General features: G+C 42.0%; 3 protein-coding genes across 5 annotated transcripts in view; 2 read left to right on the top strand and 1 right to left on the bottom strand.

Annotated features, from left to right (window-relative positions):
- The window catches only part of LOC128759272 (chromodomain Y-like protein 2), a 33598-nt gene extending 20609 nt beyond the window's left edge, over positions 1-12989 (top strand). Inside the window, exons 3-7 of one of the 2 annotated variants that reach the window (XM_053866100.1) lie at positions 3617-3834; positions 7197-7369; positions 7438-7648; positions 7724-7867; positions 9792-12989. In XM_053866100.1, coding sequence (XP_053722075.1) covers positions 3617-3834; positions 7197-7369; positions 7438-7648; positions 7724-7867; positions 9792-9941 — 896 coding nt within the window. In that variant the 3' untranslated portion in view covers positions 9942-12989. The remainder of the gene's footprint in view (positions 1-3616; positions 3835-7196; positions 7370-7437; positions 7649-7723; positions 7868-9791) is intronic. The other variant, XM_053866101.1, reaches the window with a different exon arrangement.
- Positions 12990-13504: 515 nt separating this feature from the next.
- Positions 13505-16316, bottom strand: cmc2 (C-x(9)-C motif containing 2). Of its 2 annotated transcripts, XM_053865841.1 has the most exons (5): positions 16087-16316; positions 15911-15969; positions 14806-14876; positions 14656-14727; positions 13505-13823 (listed from the first exon to the last, which is right to left on the bottom strand). In XM_053865841.1, the coding sequence occupies exons 2-5, from the start codon at positions 15945-15947 to the stop codon at positions 13740-13742; spliced, it is 264 nt and encodes an 87-aa protein (XP_053721816.1). In that variant the 5' UTR covers positions 15948-15969; positions 16087-16316; the 3' UTR covers positions 13505-13739. The 2 variants fall into 2 exon arrangements, with proteins under 2 accessions (XP_053721816.1, XP_053721817.1); XM_053865842.1 differs by lacking the exon at positions 15911-15969 and having other exon boundaries at positions 13507-13823; positions 14806-14921.
- A 993-nt stretch (positions 16317-17309) lies between these two features.
- cenpn (centromere protein N) lies at positions 17310-21635 on the top strand. Its single transcript, XM_053866144.1, has 10 exons — positions 17310-17557; positions 17672-17717; positions 17788-17847; positions 17927-18000; positions 18890-19051; positions 19135-19236; positions 20211-20262; positions 20333-20442; positions 20522-20645; positions 21414-21635. The coding sequence occupies exons 1-10, from the start codon at positions 17387-17389 to the stop codon at positions 21527-21529; spliced, it is 1017 nt and encodes a 338-aa protein (XP_053722119.1). The 5' UTR covers positions 17310-17386; the 3' UTR covers positions 21530-21635.
- The last annotated feature ends 4 nt before the right edge of the window (positions 21636-21639 follow it).

Raw genomic sequence — 21639 nt, 5'->3', positions numbered from 1 at the left:
AGCTGCACTTTATTTTTTGTAGAATGTTTCATATTCAGGAACTTTGTTTTCCAGCCGCCTAGGTGATGGATGATGAGAGGTTGCTGCCAAACAGTTAAGTTGTAGACTGAGGAAGTTGTCTATTGACTTTCCTCGTTTAACTGAGGGGAGTTGGGGCCAATGAGGACATCCATTTTAGCGTAACTGAATTTAAGAAAGTTGGCCGTCATCCAGATTCAGGCTGTGGCTCCAGTGATGGTGGTGGTGAATAAAGGCGTGATGTGTAGCGTGTCACTGCTGCAGAGGAATTGAAGATAGAAAATCTAGATTCATCTCTGGTCCATTTATAAATTCCCTCCATTGAGTTCATCTGTTTATTTTTTCCATTTGTTGGTTCCAAGTTATGAAGAACAGCCTGCTATGGATGTGACATCCGTCCTTTGTCTTGAGAGTGATGCACATGGACGAGAAAAGGAACAACTTTTTATTGTCCTCATTTGTTTGAGAGTTTTCTCTAAGGTAACAACGCTCCTTCTCCAAAGAGTATAACAATCTTGTGGACTTTGCATGAAGGTCCATGGCTTTTGATCTGTGCTCACTCTTACTGTTCAATCTTGGATGGTTCTGATCTGTGCCATAGTGGACCTTTCTATACTATAAATGTAAAAAGTAAGTGTTTCTCTAAACAATGCTGTGGGAACAGCACCATGTAGCCAGTTTCCATTATGATGTTAGTTGAAGTTCTGTATTTTACTTCTTTCGTAATAAATACTGCATGTAAAAGTGCTAAGTACAAGAATAGTCAGTGAACTGACTATATCTCAGATGTGAAATTCCGGTCCCAGAAACACGCTCTCAGATTCCTGCGTTCTCTCCCTTGAATATTCATGCAATCAAGGAATATTCGACATCCGTGATTCCTGCCGTGACAGCTCGCACGTCAAACCCTCCCCTGATTACAGAAATAGGTGGAAGCTATCTTGGCACATTTGCGACATGCCTGCCAGCTGAAAGTGTCCAGATAAAAGTAAATGAATTATCGAAAATGCTCCCAGACCAATTTAATCACCAAGGTCGCTTCTTAAATTAGTGGCTGCTCCGTCTTGGATGAAAAACATGATCTCACTCGTGTCAAAATAAGTTTGCTGTGACCTCGGACATTAGTGGAACTGAAGTTTTGCCTCGAAATGTAACTATCATTGCAATGTTATTCTGCTTCTGAGCAGTGTAGATAACTGTACGTGCAAGTCTCTCCATACGCCATTAGACTGAACGCTACAATCTGTACTCGAGTTGAGGGGGGGATGAAGCCCCACTGCAAAAAAACAAGCGTCCCCTTTTAGGACTGCCATACACCCTTTTCACAAGTTCTTATTTATGTCCTTGTTAGGACTTGTATACTATTATTGTTTCCCCCTGACTCTCATCCTAAACCTAACCATCCAAAACAAACGGCTAGACTAAACAAACCCAATGTCCTAGTTATTTTGAAGACTTTGTCCTCAAATTCAGGGTCAACCCTGTAATGACCGGCAAACCAGTCGTAACTGAGCCAAATGTCCTCACAAGTAGGTGTTTCCCCAAGAATTGGTCCTCTCAAGAGTAGATCGACCCATAACTTCACACACCTTGCTACATTACCGGACAGCCCACTTTCACTACCAACTGTAACACTGAAAACCAAAGTTACATCCGAAAGCTACGTCCACGTTTAACCTGCCTCAGACACATGCGACAGGGTGGCGTACTGCTCAAGCCAGATGAAAGGTCACCACAAGAATATATTATTGTTGTTGTCATGGAAACAATAAGCTTTAATGTGGATATTTCTACAAAAATATGTTCTCCATGTGTAAACGTCAGATCTCATATGTTTGTGACTGGTCAGTGGCCTGGTGGTTAGAGCATAGCGCCGTGAAGCCAGACCTTCATGTTCCAAATTCCAAATTCACGCTCCAGAGTTCCAAATTTAATGTAACTCATTTTTTCTCAAGAATTTAGCAATGAAGAAAAAAAAAAATGAGTTCAAGAAGTGTATTTGACCAGCCACCCTGATTTTATTTATTTTATTTTTTTTACATCTTGACATCCTGGCTACAACACCTGTAAAAGGAAAAAGCCTTTGAATGAAAATATTCTCTGTGTGCAAGATGCGTATGTTTTGTTGAAGAGTCAGGGTGAAAGTTTTAATCTTCCTGGATTGACCCAAGTGATGAGTGGTAACTTTTACTGACCGCACTTGAATGTCAAATAGCACAAGCCAAAAGATCATTATTCCTTGAACCAGGCCGATCCCTCGCGTCCGCCATGGTTTTCATTTGTTTTGATGTGTCAAGCTAAAATATACACACATAAGGGACGCAGCTAGCAAGCAGCAGCAACCGTATTTAAAGCGTAGAACAAAATGGTGGTGATTCAACATGAAAGTAGGTCAGTATGACGATATTGTCTCAACTTCATCTCCCTGTCTGTCTCAACACAGATACTACTAAAGTATTACCATCCAATCATTTCAAAGGGGGCGGTTAAAGAGTTTGGATGTTTTTTTTTTCCAGTATTGTATGTTCTGCAGGTGCCTAGAATGTTTTTTGTGTTTTTTTTTGCACATTTCATTAATTGGTTGCCAGTCAGGGTGTGAAGGGGACTGAAGGATTATTACAACGAGGAAAGAAAATACCTACACTCCTTTAAGGGTTTTAGATTGGGGAAATGAGAAGGTTGCATTTCATTTAAACCTGGTGATTGTGAGGACGTTTTGATGAATAACAACAATGTGGACAGTGCCGCGGGCAGCTGATGATGTGAGGAGCTGCTGCAATTTCCCACAGCAGACCCTCATTGCAGCTCTGACAGATGTGCCACATCTGATGCAGAGTCTTACAGAAAGGTTGGTGTGAAAGAAATTCCAATATATGAGATGTAACACACTTATGTTGAGGAAAAGTGCCAGCGTGTTACATCTCGTATATTGACCTCTGGAGTCTATGAATCCATTTGCTCTGATCTGCTGTCCTTTAATCATAGATTTTAAGAAGTATGTGGCTGTATTTTTTTTACAGTAATTTATGCTCCTTTTAACACTGTTCCCCCGCAAATTCCGAAGATAAATGTGCCTGGAAAGGCTGCCCAAAAGTCCTTTATGTGTGTTTCAGATGATGGGTGGATGAACTTTGCTTTGTAGTATTTTAACATTTGATTCTAGTGTTAGTGTGTGTTGGTTCAATGGAGGTGATAAACTGAACTTCTGGACATGGTATGCAGTTGTGTAAACAAGTAAAGCTGGTGCTAGTGCTGGTTTTCGAAGTATCCTATCAAGGAGTTGCGTCAAGTGGTCTTCATCAAAGCCTTTGCCCCATCAACCACTTGTCATTTCAAAATGTTGCCCTGCCATTTAACTCACACCGCTAAAAGACTAAACTATTATTCTTTTATCTTCTCTTATTATTTTTTTTATTATTAAGTTCACTTTCAGGTTGTTTTGTGGTCGTTCAATTGGCTTTTCCACATTCACTTCCAGATCTTTCTTTAGTAATGACGGAATGTGTAAAATTATTTCATGAATTCTACAATATTTCTACGGAATCAAAATGTCTAATATTTGATCGTCTGCATACATGCTGTCTCCTTTCTCTCACAGACTCATCTCTGGCCAACGACAAGATGCATTTGCACAGTTCAGTCAAGCGGAAACTAGCCGAGGAGAAGGGCTATGTGTTCGACAAAAGGCTCAGGTACAACGTGCGACAGAACGAGAGCAACTGTCGATACCGAGACATCGTGGTCAGGAAAGAGGAGGGATTCACTCATGTCCTGCTGTCCAGCCAAACCACTGACAACAACGCCCTGACACCCGAGGTGAGTTCACCATGACACCACTCACCGCAGGACTGCAGAGCTCCCATCATATCGTTGCCAAGCAAGCGACTCGCCGAGTTGCTCATCGCCGTGTCAGGGTCTATAACAGTCTTGGTCTTGCTGAAGATTCCACATCCACACACTCCGTAAGGATGTTGGTGTCAGATGCCTAGAGGGCCATTTCGAGTCATGACTCTGAACTGTCACTTTACATATCCTGGAATGTAAAGGAATGATGTTCATCTCTTTCGGGATTTTATGTTAAACTAATGTTAGTGTGAAGAACTCATATTTAGTTGCCACGAATTACCTACTAGAATCACATAACAATAACAGAATTTGATCTTATTTCCGGGTTTCCCCCGATTCTATTCTTCATCTTCTCTCCCCTCAGTCACAGTCTTGGTCCATACAACAATGTAGCATTTACCAAAACAAAAACGTTTGTGCCTCAGACCAGTTTTTTTCATGACTTAAGAACAAAGTTTGACAGAGGTGCCAGATTGCATCTCAAATCCAATCTCTCCGGCTCCCACCCTTCAAATGTGTTGCCTCACCAGATGCTTCGTTCACTTCTTGCACCATTAGTTCGTAAACAAATGTATTTATAAAAGCTCTCCTGACAGCGGCAGTGAGCTGTGTAATCCACATGATTAATGAACGATTAAGTGGTGGGGACAGACGGAAAGCAAAGCTTGTGATTTCCTCATACGTTAAAACGTCCTGACAAGATCCTCGCAGAAACGTTATTTTGGAACCATGGTGAGATGACACAGAGTCACCTCCCCTCTCACCAGTTACAGTGACTCAGTGACTGAGTTTTCCGGTTCATTAATTGTACCCTTACATGCTATTGCCACAGTTTTTGTCGACAGTCTTCCTTCGTCTAAAGCAGAAAAGAGCTGCTCCCACAAACAGACCGACACTGCCTGTCTGACACTGTGCCTGGCTCCTCTACTGGAGTTCACTCAAACCTTGAGTATGAACGTGTTACCATCTGGAGAGGAGCCTCAGTGTTCACCATTGAGTGGGCCATGTTTTGTTTAGCCGAAGAAACCTCACTACTCAACTTTTACTTTTCCTTCTTCGTCATTTGGGATATTTCATGATTGATTTACTAAGAACCCAGTTGGCTTGCACTAAAAATCCATTCAGTCATTCAGAATTTCACGTGGTCGCCTTAAACACGGACTGTCCGGCCCGTGTCTCATCTGTATGCTCTCTGTGTCATTTATATTGTATATGTGGCCACTTTCCTGGCTGTGGTGGCAAGTTACAAGGTGAGGTGTGTTTTTAACCCTCCATATCGCTTTTTGCTTTAAATTTTTACTGGGTCCATTTCGTTTTTCAGCATCTGACCTCCAGCCTAAATGATCCTATGCACTGTAGTTTGACGCGGAGAAAAGAGAAGCTCTGTGGTTCGCACGGTGAAAACCATCTGACTGAAATGGAAGCGTTATAACCGCGAAACCACCATCAGTGGAAACCAATTGTTTAACCGTCTCCTTAAAACAAATATGTAGTACATGTGCTGGCTCCGGTAGGACAACAACTCCAAAATGGCAGGATGTTTACTCGGCGTGTGATGTCATCGTGTCCTCAATTGTGCAAACAAAGTTCACACATAATACAAGTAACATAATACAAGTAACATTTCATTTCAAGATTTCCTTTGGTGTGTATAGTACAGCATGTGGTAGTGCCTCATTGTAGGTGCTACAGAGTGTACACCAAGTGACACAGGTGAATATTTAGAGGGAGAGGAGCACCATCACATGGTGTAACCCCAAACTCTGTTTTTGTTTTACAAAAAAAAACAAAAAAAAGTATATGTTTGTCGATACTTGCAACCTTGTTACGAGTCAAGGTCGAGTCCTCCCCTAAAGGAAGGCTGAAGGACGTGCAACTGCCATTCACCCCATCCTTATCCCCAGCCGCTCGGCACAGCTGGTATTCCACGCACAAATTGAAAGATGTAATCTATTTTCTAAAAGTGCATGTTTCACTTTTTCCATGCAGACGTTGTTGATTGGCAGCATGTCAATCACACTCCCACCATAAAATTAGCGTCCTAGCATGAAAAGCTGGAGCCACACACTGTAATTAAAGTGTCACTCTTGTGCGCAAAGTTTGAATTTAAAGCTTTCACATTCCTCAGGCCGGATTTGATCGCCATTTTTCAATATATGAAACATTCACCCTGTAGGCTTTTTTTCCTGACAGTTAATAGAAGAAATGTGTTTTGAATAGATTTAAATTAGTCATAAAGTACTGTAAATACAACGCTAGTTACCCATTGGAATAAACGCTCAGTTATTTAAGGGTTTTGCGAGCACATTGTTTTACATAAAATGTATCACTGTTTAAATTCTACAACTTTTGAAATAGTTATCCTGCTGAGCAGCTTTTGAAAGTAACTGAATCTGAGCTTCAGTGCTACACTCACTGATGTAAAGGGCTCGTATATTTCCCCGGTTATGTCCGTGAGGCAAAGTCTTGGTTTACGTGCAACAATAACTTGTTACTGATCCCTTACCTGTCGGTATCGTAAATAAAAACTCTTTCAGTCCTGTTCCCATTTGAGTTATTTTCAACACAACATGAACACAGCAAAGCCAAGGAGAATTTTCCTCTACCTCCTTGTGTTGGTGGTGATATCTGATATTCAGTCTCTCTGAGGAGACAATGAAAGAGTGTGAAGATTTACCTCCATGAATGTTTTTGTCAACTCACTGATGTTCTAGAATTGGACACAAAGCAGAAATGATGCTGGACTGGATGTCAGACACCTGAGTAAAGTGTTTAATTCGTGTTCCTAATGTTACAGCTTGAAATTTGCCCTGAAGCCATCTCTACTTAACAATACAGAGAACCTCCTTGAGAGGTTCTTTTCTCATGAAAAGAGTTGAAAATGTCTGGCAGTTCGGCGCCAAGGACAAAATGAACACAAGTACACATGACGTGTTGAAAGACAGTTTGTGTCTGCTTCTAAGGAACGATGTCTACTGAGATACTCCAGCCTCTAAATAGCATCCTTCTCCGGTGCAGTCATTGAATTAGTCTGTTGGAAAATACAAATGAATTCAAATGGTGAACTTTCATAATGAGAATGTCGCACACAAGCATGGACGCACACTCAAGTCACCAGGACAGAGGGACAGCTGTGCAGAGGGTTGGAGAAGAAGTGAAAAATACTTTTATTATTAATATTTATCATAAGATGATGCAGAAGAAAAAGATGTAGGAAGAATCGTAGAAGATCTTGTGTGCCGCAGTGTCAATACTCTGGGTGGGGGTGTGTTTTATTGTATTTCTTGTGGCTGTGTCGTGAAAGTAAAGAATGTACCGATCATTTCTTTCAGATAATGAAAGAATTGTGTCGAGCACTGGGGAACGCTGCGGCAGATGATAGTAAATTATTACTGCTGAGCTCCGTGGGGTCTATTTTCTGCAGCGGCATTGAGCCGTCATATTTGATCGGTCGCCTGTCCACCGACCGTCGGAAAGAGAGCAGTCGAATTGCAGACGCTGTGAGGTAAGAAGAAGTTCCGCCACTCAACACAAACATCATTTACATGTGCTGAATCCTCCGTCAACCTGCAGGGACTTCGTGTTGGCGTTCATCCATTTCAAGAAGCCGATCGTAGTGGCCATCAACGGACCCGCGCTGGGTTTGGGGGCCTCCATCTTGCCTCTCTGTGACGTGGTCTGGGCCAGCGAGAGAGCCTGGTTCCAGACTCCGTGTGCAGCGCTTCATCTCACTCCGTCCGGCTGCTCCTCCTACACCTTCCCTCAGATTTTGGGTGTAGCTCTGGTGGGTCCCCGTTACATCAACTGTCACGTGTGCCGACCCTTGTTCATTCGGCTTCATTTGGCCTTGTTTTGACAGGCCAATGAGATGCTGTTCTGTGGCAGAAAACTAACCGCTCAGGAAGCCTGCAGTCGAGGTCTGGTGTCACAAGTCTTCTGGCCCACGACCTTCAATCAAGAAGTCATGCTGCGTGTGAAGGAGATGGCCGCTTGTAATGCAGTGGTACGAACCCAGCGCCAAGCCTGAGAAACCTTCAATGTTGCACACAGTACACCAGCAAGTTAGAGCTCAGGAAATATTTCAGATTACTCACACGTCAGTTGGATGTCATGATGGAACGTAGCATCATCACCATTGGAGAGGTTGAAGCTGTTGCTGTAAATATGAGTAATAGGAGTTGTATCTGTAACTAGAGAAGCATTCAGAGAGTCCAAACCTCTGCCAACTTCCCTGACTGGGAATCGAACCCAAGCCCGTCTGGTGTGCCTGAGTTGATGGCAAAAAAAAGTGATCTGGATCACTAAAAATTTTGTGAAATGACATAAAACCATGTGATCATCACAAAGATATTTATAGTCATCGAAAGTCCAACTAGCAGCAGAACCAGGTGCAAGTCATATTTATCAAATTTACTAAAGAAAAATAGAAAAACTCCAGTTGATCCAAACTCTGGAGAAAAATGGAAAAACTGAAGAAAATTCTGAATATAAAACCATGTCTAAATATCATAAAATAATATATATTTAAACTCCAAAGAAGACACAAGAAAGTGTAAATGAAAGTATTGCTATAAAATGTTCTAATTAATTTTCAAAACTGCTTCAACAGGTGCTTTCATAAACAGTTTTTACTGTTCACTTCATCACTTTATCATTTTTTTCTTTTCAAAAACCTCTCCATAGTTGGTAACTATGCAGCTGTCAAGTCAATTCAGTGACTCACTACTGCCACATTACGTGGCTCATGTATTAAAAGGTGTAAAATAAAAAAGAATTTTTCTGCCCTACAGGAAGGGCTCGCGGCACAACCATGGCCCTATGGTTAAGAATCACTGCTCTGTGGAACTTATATTTTTCATTTAGCTGTAGCTGAGATCTCCACCTTGCACACTGCAGAAATGCTGCCCACTGACCTCACAAAAAAACACAGGCAGATGAGGGTCACCGGTGACGATCACTACAGTGGAGCAGGAGTGCTGATACACGCCAAACAGACTTAATATATAATAGTGAGAGAGGAGGCAACAGTGTTCATGTTCTTTGCATCACTGGAATCCATCTCTAAAATCAGCAATGAATGATTTTGTGTTTGAGACTGGTTCATTGAATGAGACGTCACTATGCACCGTGTCTCTCTTGGACACTTCCGATCTCCATCTAACAAAGAGGTGTGGGTCCGAGCCGCACTGGAGGCAGGTCGCTCTTGTAAGCCTTTCGTTCATGCAAATTCAGACGGGGAGAATTTTATACATAAAATTCATAAATGCGTCATCGTCTGAAACATATGCCTGAGTCAGAAAAGAATATAAATGCATTTGGACAGCAGCATCGTTTGCACTCAAGCACATGCCTGTATTGGCTTCTATCCGATAACTGATTCAACATGCTGACCATGGAATCAAGGCGACTATATTTAGAAAGACTTTGGTCGCCACATGATGCTGACTGGTGTGGGAGCAGGTGTGAAAGGATGGAGATCAATTTGGGCCCAATTACACTCCAGGATTTGAAGAAACCTTGAAATTCAGGAATTGACTTTTGAGATCTGTGTGACGATAAGGGCAGACAGTGATTGAGGTCCTGTGAATTTAGATTTTTCAGCACTCATGCACACCCTTGTAAGGTGATGTAGCATCTCATCCATGATGTAGCAAGAACAATGTGTAGACCTGAGGACAAAGTTAGGGAGATCAGATGGGTTGGACGGGTGGAGAGCAGGGACTGGGGACATGTTTCATGAATCTTGGAGAGGTTCGATAGCCACTGGGATTCATGGATGTGGTGACGGTGAAGAGGATAGGTGTGACTAGAGGATGGTCAAGATGGATGGTCAAGTGGAGGACTTGCTCTGGCAGCCTCTGATGGGAAATGCAGGAAGGTGTAGACAATGATGATGAAATCACTTGACCTTCTGTCTTTCTCAAAAGGTCTTAGAAGAATCCAAATGCCTTGTGAGGAGCATCCTGGTGTCCATTCTGGAGGAGGTGAACGAGAAAGAGTGTCAGATGTTGAAGCAGCTGTGGTGTTCCACTAAAGGACTGGAGGCGCTCTTCTCCTACCTGCACAACAAGGCGTAAAGCTCGGACAACGTCCGACTGAAGAATCATCGCCATTTGTGTTCCACCCATCAGAGGATTGAGTTGCAATGACATCTGCTCGGAGTCTCTTCCGTCTTGTCTTCATGGACCGTCCAGATATTTATTCTTCTCTTTTGACAGGGCCAAATGTGTGACACGTCAATGTGAAGTGGGTACAGTGTGTTTCTGTACACCATCAGGGGTGTGTTGTTAGTCTGATAGCACATGATAAATTGGTAATATATATATATATGAATATGTATTTATTTAAAATGTTTCCAGAAGTTTCAGGGTTTCTTAGTTAGTTGTTGGAAAACAGTGTGAACCAAAGTTTGTGTGAAGATGTTTGTTTACATGGACAGCAACGCAAATATTCATTGAAGCTCATCACGACCAAAGCTTTCATTTGAGAAGGAGTTTACAAGAAGCACTTGTATGAACAATGTGGGTGTGGATCACCTTCATTTTAGAACAAATGAGAATGAGAGTTCCGGTCATGTTAGCTGTGGAGGCACTTGTGCCAGGCTTATTTTTGTAATGTCGGACACAACCGTCTCTGTCTTCTTTGGACATTGCTGCCCATCTAAACATACAACATGAGTTCTTCACCACAACAGCAGTAAACACTACCTACATGTTGAAGTAAAGAATATTTGAATGGAAGAAAGCAACTCTAGATAGTGAGATTCAGATAAAGAAATGGAAAATAATGTGAAAAACACTGAGGCTAAGAGGCTGGAATCAGATGACCGGGTGGCAAACAGGTGAATATAAACTGCTGTAGTTGTCAGGAAAGTCTTGTAACTCTTCCTGTGAGTTTAGCGTCTGTCAGACATCAGTGTTCCGATCAATAATCAAAACTGACTTTTAAATCAAATGTATGAAATGATTCATAAACTCCGGTAAATGTCTCCGGCTTTGAAAAGCTGAGGAACATCAGACTTCACTGCACAGGATCTGTGGGGCGCTGGGGGAGTGTGTTTGGGTCAGAGGGTCGAGCAGGTGTGAGTCGTAGACAACGTCACGGAGAGGATGGTTTATGGACCGCTTTCAAACTGAAACTGAACAGGGGCAAAACTGGCAAAAGCAATAATAAGTGCGTTTGTTGGAGGCTAAACATCTCATACTGGTAACACAAACGTCACTGGCATATTCTCTTCCCCATCTTTGATCAACTGCATCCATTTTTCTTCTTGAACAACTTCATTTTGACATCCATATACTTATATATATATATACACCTGAATCTGAACTGCTGTGGTCTCTGACTCTTTAAATTGGTGGGGAGTTTCATTTCTGGTTGACCAGAAAAAGCCAGCCAGATTTGTTCCTCTGGGCCTTGAGATGGTTGAGGACTGCATCACTGATGTCCATGAAGAGGCGGCAACACATCATGTCACTTCTTCACGTAAGGTTCCCATGAGCAGGATGTGGAAGAGACGGTTGCCTCTCCTGTTTCCTGTATCATCTTGATGCGCAGCGTTCCTCCCTCCTCGGTTCTGGTTCCACTCAGATGAGTCATCACCTGATCCTACTGTGAAGAAGGTCTAGAGCTGTTTGGTTCGAGGAGTGGCTCATCGTGCGGTTTCTGCTCTCGTCTTTTGGAGGGTTTCCATTTAAAGCTGGAAAATACTCAAGAAGCATAAACGTCTAGAGTTCAGGGGAGGGGAAGTCAGGCTTTGGTGTGTGGATGTGAAGAAGCAAAGTTTCGATGAACAGAATGCAGTTCCTTGAAATGTTTGGCCTGTAACTGCTTTATACTGTAGGCACCGAAGTCATCGCAGTCACTCCCATGAAAAGCCTGTCAAGAACCTGAGGTTGGCATGGCTCCGTCTGGTGTGTACGATATTAAGAAACCTTGGATGTGGTTGTGTATAAAGTGTTTTGTAAATCTCCCAATATCTTTGTGCCATTGTACATGTGCAGAACAGAGACGACATGGATGGTGACGCCGGCATGTTCAGCTCTGTACCTACCCACATGCTGCCTGTGGAAATATCTTGAATTTCAGGGTGTCTTTTGTACATTCATTGTAAGTATTGTTCCAAATGGTATTTTTCTATTTATTTGAAATGACAATGTGGATGTGCAGTGTGATTGTGCCCTCCCTCGCCACAATGACAGTAAAGCGAGGTCCTCTGTTTGGAAGCGTGTACAGTCTGGTCAATGTTGACTTCTATTTGGCTCTGATGATGGATGGGGTTGTACAGTAAATGGCATGTATAGTGATTTAATATATTTGATGACACTGGTTTAGAGGTTTGAACAATTGGTTGGTGGTTGTTTCTTTGACATATTTATTTCTGGGCTGTGGAAAGTTGCGGATAAAATGTTTATGATTTGAAAGCAAGGAATAAAACACTGACTTCTGATGTTTTTTTGTTTCTTAATTGAAGTTCTGTAAAAGCTTACGCAGTTGTAGAATTACCTTTAATGAGTTTTGAAGTGTTGGAGTCGTTTTCAACACAGTCTTTTCAGTTCTTCATGTTAAAGCTTCGGTTAAACCTGTGGCAGTGAAATGTTTTCACCCCAGTGGACTTGGCTAATTCACAAACACTGGTGAAAAATAGTTTGATTCTCTCTCACGGACATGTTGAGCAAAGGGAAACTACCTACCATGACGTCAGTGAGGAAGCTACACAAACACCCACGACACTCAGAGAGCTGCTACACAATAAAAGTCATGTGAAGACAATTGCATGGCTGTCTGTCCGTAGTTGAGACGCAAGCTGATTTATGACTTTACATTGCGGCTGCTGGGTTGAATTGCTAGGCTGAGCTCAATAACCATTTAGTGATTGTTTATTTGATTTAAAATGTGTTTCTTTAGACACTAGATTTCTTCTTCATATTTGAGGTCGGGTTGTGGAAGCATCTGTCAGCGTACAGAGCCCCAGAATTCCCAGGAACCAGCTCCTGTGGGACACACACTGAAGGAGTTCCACACCAGAGATATTTCTCCTGCATGTCCTAGGTAGGTCTGGTATCTCCTCCCAGTTGAGCATACACAGAACACTTTACCACGACGGCACCACTGAGGGCCTCCAGCACAGCCGGGCTTCTCATTCAGGATACACAGATCGACTGCAGATGATGGCATGTTCCATCCTTCCCTCCCTTCTTATATGTATAAAACTGAATGTTTTATTTTGCCACCTTACCTGAGCTATTTTTAAATGTGTTTGGGTTTGTGTTTCCTATTGATGCATTATTTAACAAAGGCCAAAATAGGATTTATGTCCTTCAGCATGACTTTATCCGCCTCTGAATTCAGTGTGGACATATTCCACTGTCTCTATTTCTACAAAGTAAAAACATGAAGTAAATGGAACTGCTGACAGGTTGTCAAGCTCTTTGTACGTGGTTAATAACAATGCGGTTGCCATTGCATGGTTCGATGAACACAATAAACGTCGGTGACAATGGCGGTGGTCACAACCTTCACTTCAATGAGAAGCTTCTGTTTTGTTCTGAAAACAAAGCCCATGTGAACAGATGTAGACAGCAGTGTCCAGCACAGCTTTTGTGCTCATGAGGCCTCCTCCAACACATGGACTCACAACAATTTACACTGGATTATTGTTAATCTCAAGTTTATTAAAACATAACTTTAAATAACATTCACCAAAACACAAAGCCAACCTTTACACTATCTGGAGGTTCCACGTGTCTTTCGAGGCAGGTGTTTGTACAGTGAATACCATCCTTTTTACTGCGGATGAGTGATGTTTTGATCAAGTGTCCAAGTCAATGCCTTAAACGTCCAAAAAGAAAGTCCATTCAGTCGATCCCAGCTCCTCAGAACGGATCTTTGGGTCCCTCCTTCACCCTCTTCTTCATCTCCAGAGCATGCTGCTTGCTGCGCTCACGCTTATCCAGTCTCTGTTGAAATGTAAATCAATGAACTCTTAGCAGTTCCATCGAACAAGCATGTACCTCCAGTTAATATAAAATCGTGGACATTATATGTAGAATCTCTCTGGCACCAGTACGCACCAAAGACTCCAAAATGAATGGAAGTCTATGGGGAGATCCAAGTTATTTTCTGGACCACTTTGCCTCATGCCCTGGATCACACATATGATGTACCTCAATTTAAATGCTAAATAATTATTGACATCAGATTAGATTATAAAGATCATTTCTAATGACATATGATGTTAAAACACAAAATTATTTGGACTACAAATCCAACGTGGCATATTTGACGTCACAGCAGGATCCAACTGCTCCAAGGCAGAAGCTAAAGCTACTAAACTGTGAAAGGTAGAAGCTAGTAAACATTAGCTGACATCATGAAACACTCACTGTGACCCTGTAGAGATTGTCCCACATGCACGCTCTCACTCCACCGACTATCGAGAGACGACCATTGTAGTTGGCTACTACATAACACACAAAACCTTAACTAACGTTTGCTGCAGACGGAAAAGCAGCATGTTCTCGGCATTAGAATGTGTCTCTCAAATTCACTGACATAATGTGTGAGATCTATGCCATATTTCAAGCCTGTTCGGAAAATAACTTTCATCTCTCCATTGGATCTCTTTGATATTTCCTGTTAAGTTAGGCGCCATGAGGTGGAAGTAGGTGGGCGGGACTTAGGCTGCCTGTTGTGACCAAAGTTCAGCAGCTATATTGAAAATGCTGCTGGCAGCCGTCTCACAATTTTGTTGGGAAATAGTCACGTGGCAAGCTGGCCTTTTTTTTTTACCTCTTTCTTCAGGCACATGCGCATCGCTTGGTCGAAGTCATTACAGCTCCCAAAGAACTTCATGACAGAGTGCTGTGAAGGACAAGCGTCCGGGTTTAGATCCACACCTGCCACAACTGATGAAATAGAAAGAGGTGACAGCAGACGTACTTCGGTGTGGCAGCGCTTCAGACGGGATATCATCTCATTGCACTCGTCCGTGTGCAGATGTGGGGACAGGTCGGAGTGCATGCTGAGTTAAGGGCGGAACAGATCACTGCGGAGCACTGAAAAGTCACAGAAACATCCAGCAGTTTAAAACCCGAGGGTGAAATGAGACAGAGGTGAACACAGTATTTTTCAGTGATGCATGAGCATCCAATACTTCACCACAATATTCTGAAACATTACAGGACTCTACTTTGAATTCCACTTTCCCATAGGTTGGCGACTTATGAGTGACCAAACAGAAAAGGCAACTTGCAAATTTAACTCGATGGTTTGGACATGTACAGAGGAAAGAGAGCCAGTACATTGGTAGGAAGATGTTGAGGTTGGAACTGCCAGGCAGAAGGTGGAGAGGAAGGACAAAGAGGAGATTGATGGAGGTGGTGAAGGAGGACATGAGGTTTGTAGGTTTGAGAGAAGAGTAAGCAGAGGACAGGGTGAGATGGAGGAAGATGATCCACTGTGGCCACCTCTGAAGAGAGAAGCCCAAAGAGAAAGAAGAAGAAGAAAAAGAAGGATGGGGGGAGGGGAAGAAGATAAAGAAGGAGGAGAAAGAGAAGGAGCTTGGAACTGCCAGGCAGAAGGTGGAGAGGAAGGCCAAAGAGGAGATTGATGGAGGTGGTGAAGGAGGACATGAGGTCTGTAGGTTTGAGAGAAGAGGAAGCAGAGGACAGGGTGAGATGGAGGAGGATGATCCACTGTGGCCACCCCTGAAGGGAGAAGCCCAAAGGAAAAGAAGACTTTGAATTCCACTTTCCCATCGGTTGGCGACTTATGAGTGACCAAATAGAAAACGCAACTTGCAAATTTCAACTCGAAAATTAACTGTCAATCCTAAATAGAATAGATGACACTGTCCTTATTTTCCCCTCAATGATTACTTAACATTACATTACACTACAATAATACAAGTCTTACCATGATCATGGCATTATCATGGTAAGACCCACAAGTCTCCCAATATTTAACTATTAACCATGATGTCTCTGAAACACCAGGGTTCATTTGGTTGTACACAGTGATGTGTTCAAACGGACACGAAGGATACTCATGCCACCCCATCCCTCTCCCTCCTGATCTGTCATTGCGCTGTTGGTGGACACTTACCTGTAAAACAAAACGAAACATAAAGGTGTTTCATTCGGGAGAAGTGACGAAAGAACCGACGTTTACTTTTGTACACATTAACATTGCAATAACAAGAGCAGCAGTGCTTGATCTCACCAGTGGATTTGACTCTCAAGGTGTTCTCCGACAGACGTCCATGGAAAGTTACGTTAGCTAACTACGGTTGGACATGTATATACGAACGAAAATCGATCAGGACTCGACAGCAAAAACTGTTCCGGAGAGGTCGCTCAGTCCTTCAACAACTTGCATAACCTCTATCCAGCAGCTAGAACACTCGTGTTGTTCTGAAGCATACTTCCATAACGAGCCACGCTGACATGACGGACAGCTGGAGAAGCCAATGAGATCGCTGTGGTTAACTCCGTGCCACAAAAACGGACCAATTGCGTTAAAGGAGGCGGGTGTGTTGTCCGGAAGTGTGCGACTGACTCAAGATGCTTATAATCTATGCTTTTCCGCTATTGGTTCCCTTCGTTTTCTATCGTTTGTTTGTTTTATTTGTCCTATTTACTGTACCTATGTCAAATAATAGCAGTGCACAGGTATATATGATGTACAATCGGAAAGTGGTGTCATTTTATCACCCAAAAAATTTTACGCAATTAACTACGAACATCAACGTTTCTTCATTTTTTGCCTCATTTAGAGGCGTGTTATACTTCTATCATTCATTTTTTAATTGCTATATTGAGCTTAAGTGCCTATTTGAGACTGCCTTATTTTATTTCTGAATTTTATATATTTAACTGAATTGCTGTATTTGTATTACATTTTGGAAAACAGCTTTATTTATTTTTATTTATTTCACTGTATTGCTGTATTTGTTTTACATTTTTAAATAACGCACCTGGCCTAAGTGGTTTGCGGATGAGCTTGACCTTTACTTTTGGATTTCTTTTATGAAGCACAGTTCACCAATAAAAAAAAAAAAATCTTACTGTATTCAATTGACTAGTCATGCACTACAATTTTTTAATGTCCCAGAACTCAAATTCTTTATCAGGAGACCTTTAGCAGATATGACATAAAAATTAATTCATTACTAAATCCTGTAATTAATTCGATTAATTTTAATATATTAAAATTAATCGAATATATATATATATATATATATATATATATATATATATATATATATATATATATATATATATATATATATATATATATATATATATATATATATATATATATTTGTGACCGATTCTATTTAGTTTTGGTTAGCGCAAGTTGACGCCAATACGCGAGAGGGCGCTGCTGTTACAACACGACCGATTTCTGATTGGTCCATTCGTGTGCTTCGGTGTTGGCGGTTTGTTTGGACCTGTTTTTTTGTTGTCATGTTTTTCTGGTCGTCACTGTGGCATTAAGGATTGTTCGTTTTCGGAGCAACATGGGCGACTCGATGAAAAGGCTGCTGCAGCGAATTGTCAGGAGAATGCCGACTCAGAATATCCAGGCGGCTTTAGATAAGTGGGGCCGGTTAACAGCAGCGCAGATGCAGTCGCTCGACTTCACCCGCACAAAACTGATGTTGTCGGCGCAGTTGCTGTCGATGTGTGAGGTACTTCAAACTGACAAGAGCTTCGCTTTAGTTTGTTCATTGTAACGCAGCTGCAGTCTCTAAACAACGTTGTGAAACTGTGCTTAAATGCTCATGTATTTCGCTTCCCTACAGGCAAATAGATTAACCATGAAACACATCACAGAACTGGAGATGATCTGTAAGTTCCATGATGCGACCTCTGCTTCACACAAATGGCTCCACTCATTCTTTTCCCACCTGTTTGTCAGATGTCATGGATAATCCAAATCAAAGAATGTGGCATGTGTACCAGCTCGTGGACCCCAGCGGTACGTTCCAATGAATGAAGGAATGTGTTGAAGCCTGAGAGAATGAGTGGAGCTGAACTGATGTGTTGTTGTTTCTCAGATGGAGCCCAAGCTGTTGAGCTGATCCAGTTTCGAGTCCAACTGAAGGACCATTTAAGTGAGCTTGAAGGACAAGTGAGTCAACATCTGTTAGGTTAGGAATACAATTAATCTCGTTAGAGAATTTGTGATGAATTAATCTCAATTAATCGCAGTTTAATTGGATAAGAATATTTGCTACAAGAAGCCACATTTTTCAATTTGAATGAATTTGGTTTATTACTGAATCAAATGATGGGCCCATACATACATTTAAACAACAAAATATTGTTTATTTTGCATCAGTTTGACAATAGCACAATAAGTCACGATGGTGGCTATATTCAAGTTTTTATATCACCTGATTTAAACTAAAGCTCTTTTAATGTCTTGAAAATATTTGTATAAGAATTGCAGTTTATAAGAATTTCAAGTCCATTCAGAGTAGTGGAAACCCTGGCCATTGAGTAGTGAAAAACCTCCCTGAACAAAAGCAAACAGATGCTTTTGTTTGCTTTTGTTCAGGGATTCCTCCATGTTTGTTGTTGTTCTCATCCTAGCTGCCACGTGTCTCATGCATCAGTGTGATCAGTGGACCAGGAACTCCTGCACTGACAAAGGTTCCCTGTTGTCTGGAGAGCAAACTCTTACATTAAATTATTATTTTTTTGTTGTACTTAATTAATTGTAATTAACTCGTAATAATAGTAACTCTACTGTCTACAGTTGTTTCCACCCATGTATCGTATTTGTCATAGCTGGTCACAGTGCTAAACTTGTCTTCCAGTAATAACAAATGAGAAAAACATTCATTTCTGAAGTGTGATGTGTTCAGCGTCTTCTCAGAAGCTCATGCAAGACTTGAAGCATGTGCGGGTGAATCTTGCGTTTGCTGTGCGGCTTTGAGGAGTGAGCCAGCTGTGCAGCATGTCTTGTCTCATAATGAATGGATGCCGATCATGGTTCTACTGAACTGCCTTTCTAGGTATCGTTAAAAATAAAAAAGCAGACAGATGACGCCGTGTGGATTCGGATTTCCTGGAAGGGCTCGAACGACTCCCAACCTACCTATGTGGTCCATTACCTTCAAACGCCGTACTTCTTTGTGACTGGTCTGAGGTCGAAGCAGAAACCCCTGCTTTTTCAGGTGATGATTCGGGTTCCTATTTACATTCTGTCGCTGCTCCTGGGACTCCAATTTCCCCTGACACTGCTCGGTGTGTTTTCCAGGCTGTTGTCCACGCCACGAAACATTGTGCTGTTAAAGATGCCAATCTGAGCGGGCTCAATTTCGCAGCATTAAGGGACCTTCTAATGAGACAGTATCAGCAGGTAAGCACATGTTGTGAGGGTTTGCTTCACATTTCCTGCATGAAACTGGTGTCTGTGTGGATTCACCGCTGCGTTCACCTCTCATTTGACCTTGTCTTTGCTCATCTGGGATTTCCACCTCCTCCTCCTCAATCTTGACCTTCCCTAGTCACACCTCTTCTCTTCTTGTCCTCTCCATGAACCACTCTGATCACATCCCTCTTCTCCTCTTATCTGGTATCTTTATCTCCAGCATTCTTCTCACTCTTCTCCTCATGTCTGAACCATCTGTTTCTGGTGTCTCTCTCTTGCGTCGTCTCCAAGCTCCTCTCCATAAGCTGCCCTCCAGCACAGTGATGCTTAACCATAGGGACGAGGCCCATGGTTGGGCCGCTACACGTTTTTTGTTTTACACTTCTGGGCCATGAGACGCTCAGTTTTAATGCACTTACCACATATGATGGCAGTAGTGAATTGACTTGACCAAGCTGCAAATCTGTGATAGTTACCAACTATAGAGAAGTTTTGAAAAGAAAGTGATGGCACCCTCTACAGTAAAAACTGCTCACCTGCTGGAGCAGTTTTTCAAATAAATGAGAACATTTTATGGTGATACTTTCATTTACACCTTACTCATTTATTTATGAAAAAGAAAACATTTTATGATATAAGACGTTTTTTTTTATTATATTTATTGTATTCTGAACTTTTCATTGACAAATATTTTTGCACTGGTCACGTGGTTTCATGTCATTTCACAAGATTTTGGTTTGTTTACATGTGTGGTTATTGAACACAAATGAAATCAGTACTCACTGTAATGAATCAGTCCTTTTCCAGCCATGTGTTCTGGAAAAGGTGGGCCCCCGAGACCAAAAAGGCTAAGAAGCCCTGCTCTAACAAACTCATTTCTGAGCCTGAATTCCTTGTTTACTAGTGTAAACTATGGCAGCTTTTTGACTGTCCATTCCTGATGTCTCATGTAATTCTCATAGTTCCCTTCAAGATACCCCACCCAGCTTCCAGAAGACAATCAAACCATTCCAGGTAATTCTTTTTCTTCCCTTTCATTTGTTGAGCGATCCGTTAACACAGACTAGTCTCATTGAATTTGCAGATGCCCGTATTGAGAGAGAACAAAGTCAGAGCAAAGCCTACAGACATCATTTGGCATGCGAGGCATTTGGGAACGGGGAGCTGCCGCAGTTACAGTCTGCTGTGTACAAGGTAGTGTTGAAAGCAAAGTTGATCATCCGCTGTCCTGTCAAGGGCACTCAAGGGTCTTTTATCTCATTTGCTTCCCCAGCTCAGGACAAAATTCCGAGACAACAGTAACAAGGCCATGAGTCAGAGGGAAGAGCCCTTCAGATGTGTTGTGAAATTCTCCAGCGCCAACCTCCTGGAGTCACTCCGCCACTGCGTTTCCTCTGGTAGGGACTGTGTCTCCCCCTCCTACCTCTGACACTGCAGAGGTCGTAGAAAGTGTGGGATACATTTTACTCCCGGGGAATTTGACTCAAGTGAAAGCAATAACCTTCCCTCAAATGTTAAGCAGCTTCTTTGTCATATTAAATGAATGAGATTGTGTAGGAATGGTTTGGAAAGTAAACAGGATGCACACTGGATTTGACACTTCAGACTACTTTGCGTCAGAGTGGAATTGATTTTGCTCCTCGTGCTGATTTAAGAATTTGAAAAAATGTATGAAACAATGCTGTGTCTTGACAAGGCTGCATAATAAGATGAGATAAGCTTTATTTATTATCTATTATTATCTATTATCTATTATTTAGCTTTATTTGAAAGGCAACAGCAACATTTACGCCTGACAGTAGACAGAATGAAATCAGGATAAGGTTGCGAAAATGCCTGTTATTCTGATGAACTATGCACCAAGTAAAGCTCCTGTATAAGTGACAAAATCGGTAGGTTAGGCCACTGTCCACCAATAATTTTGATGTTTGTCTGAAGTCGCATTGGCCTCTAATTTGTGTTTTTGCTTTCTTGAGACGGCACAGTTTTCATCACCATATATGGCCACTAGATGTCAGCATTACCGTTCAAGCTCCTCTCTGAACCACTAGAGGGGGCGGTTTAAAACAATAGTCACGCCAACACAATGACTAGAGGAAAGTTGCTTTTACCCATGAACACTCCTCACCAAGTCCCACGTCGATGAGTTGCTTTTTTCTCCACAGGAATCGCCTCGACACCAGTCACACCGCTATTGTCGTCTGTTCCACTTCGGGGAAGGAACCATTTTGTCGTCACCGAAAACACCGCTGGATCATCTCAACCAGACGCTGATGCTTGACTTGGACACCTTGAATTTCCTCTGTCAAACTGAAATGTTGTTTCATCTGTTTGCGTCTTTTTTACATCCCCATAATGCCCCTCTGATTCTATTCATTCAAATCAGTTTTG

This window comes from Synchiropus splendidus, chromosome 5, assembly GCF_027744825.2.
Source record: "Synchiropus splendidus isolate RoL2022-P1 chromosome 5, RoL_Sspl_1.0, whole genome shotgun sequence".
NCBI lineage: Eukaryota > Metazoa > Chordata > Actinopteri > Syngnathiformes > Callionymidae > Synchiropus > Synchiropus splendidus.
The sequence above is the reverse complement of the archived record's forward strand: the minus strand, read 5'-3'. Positions and strand labels throughout refer to the sequence as shown.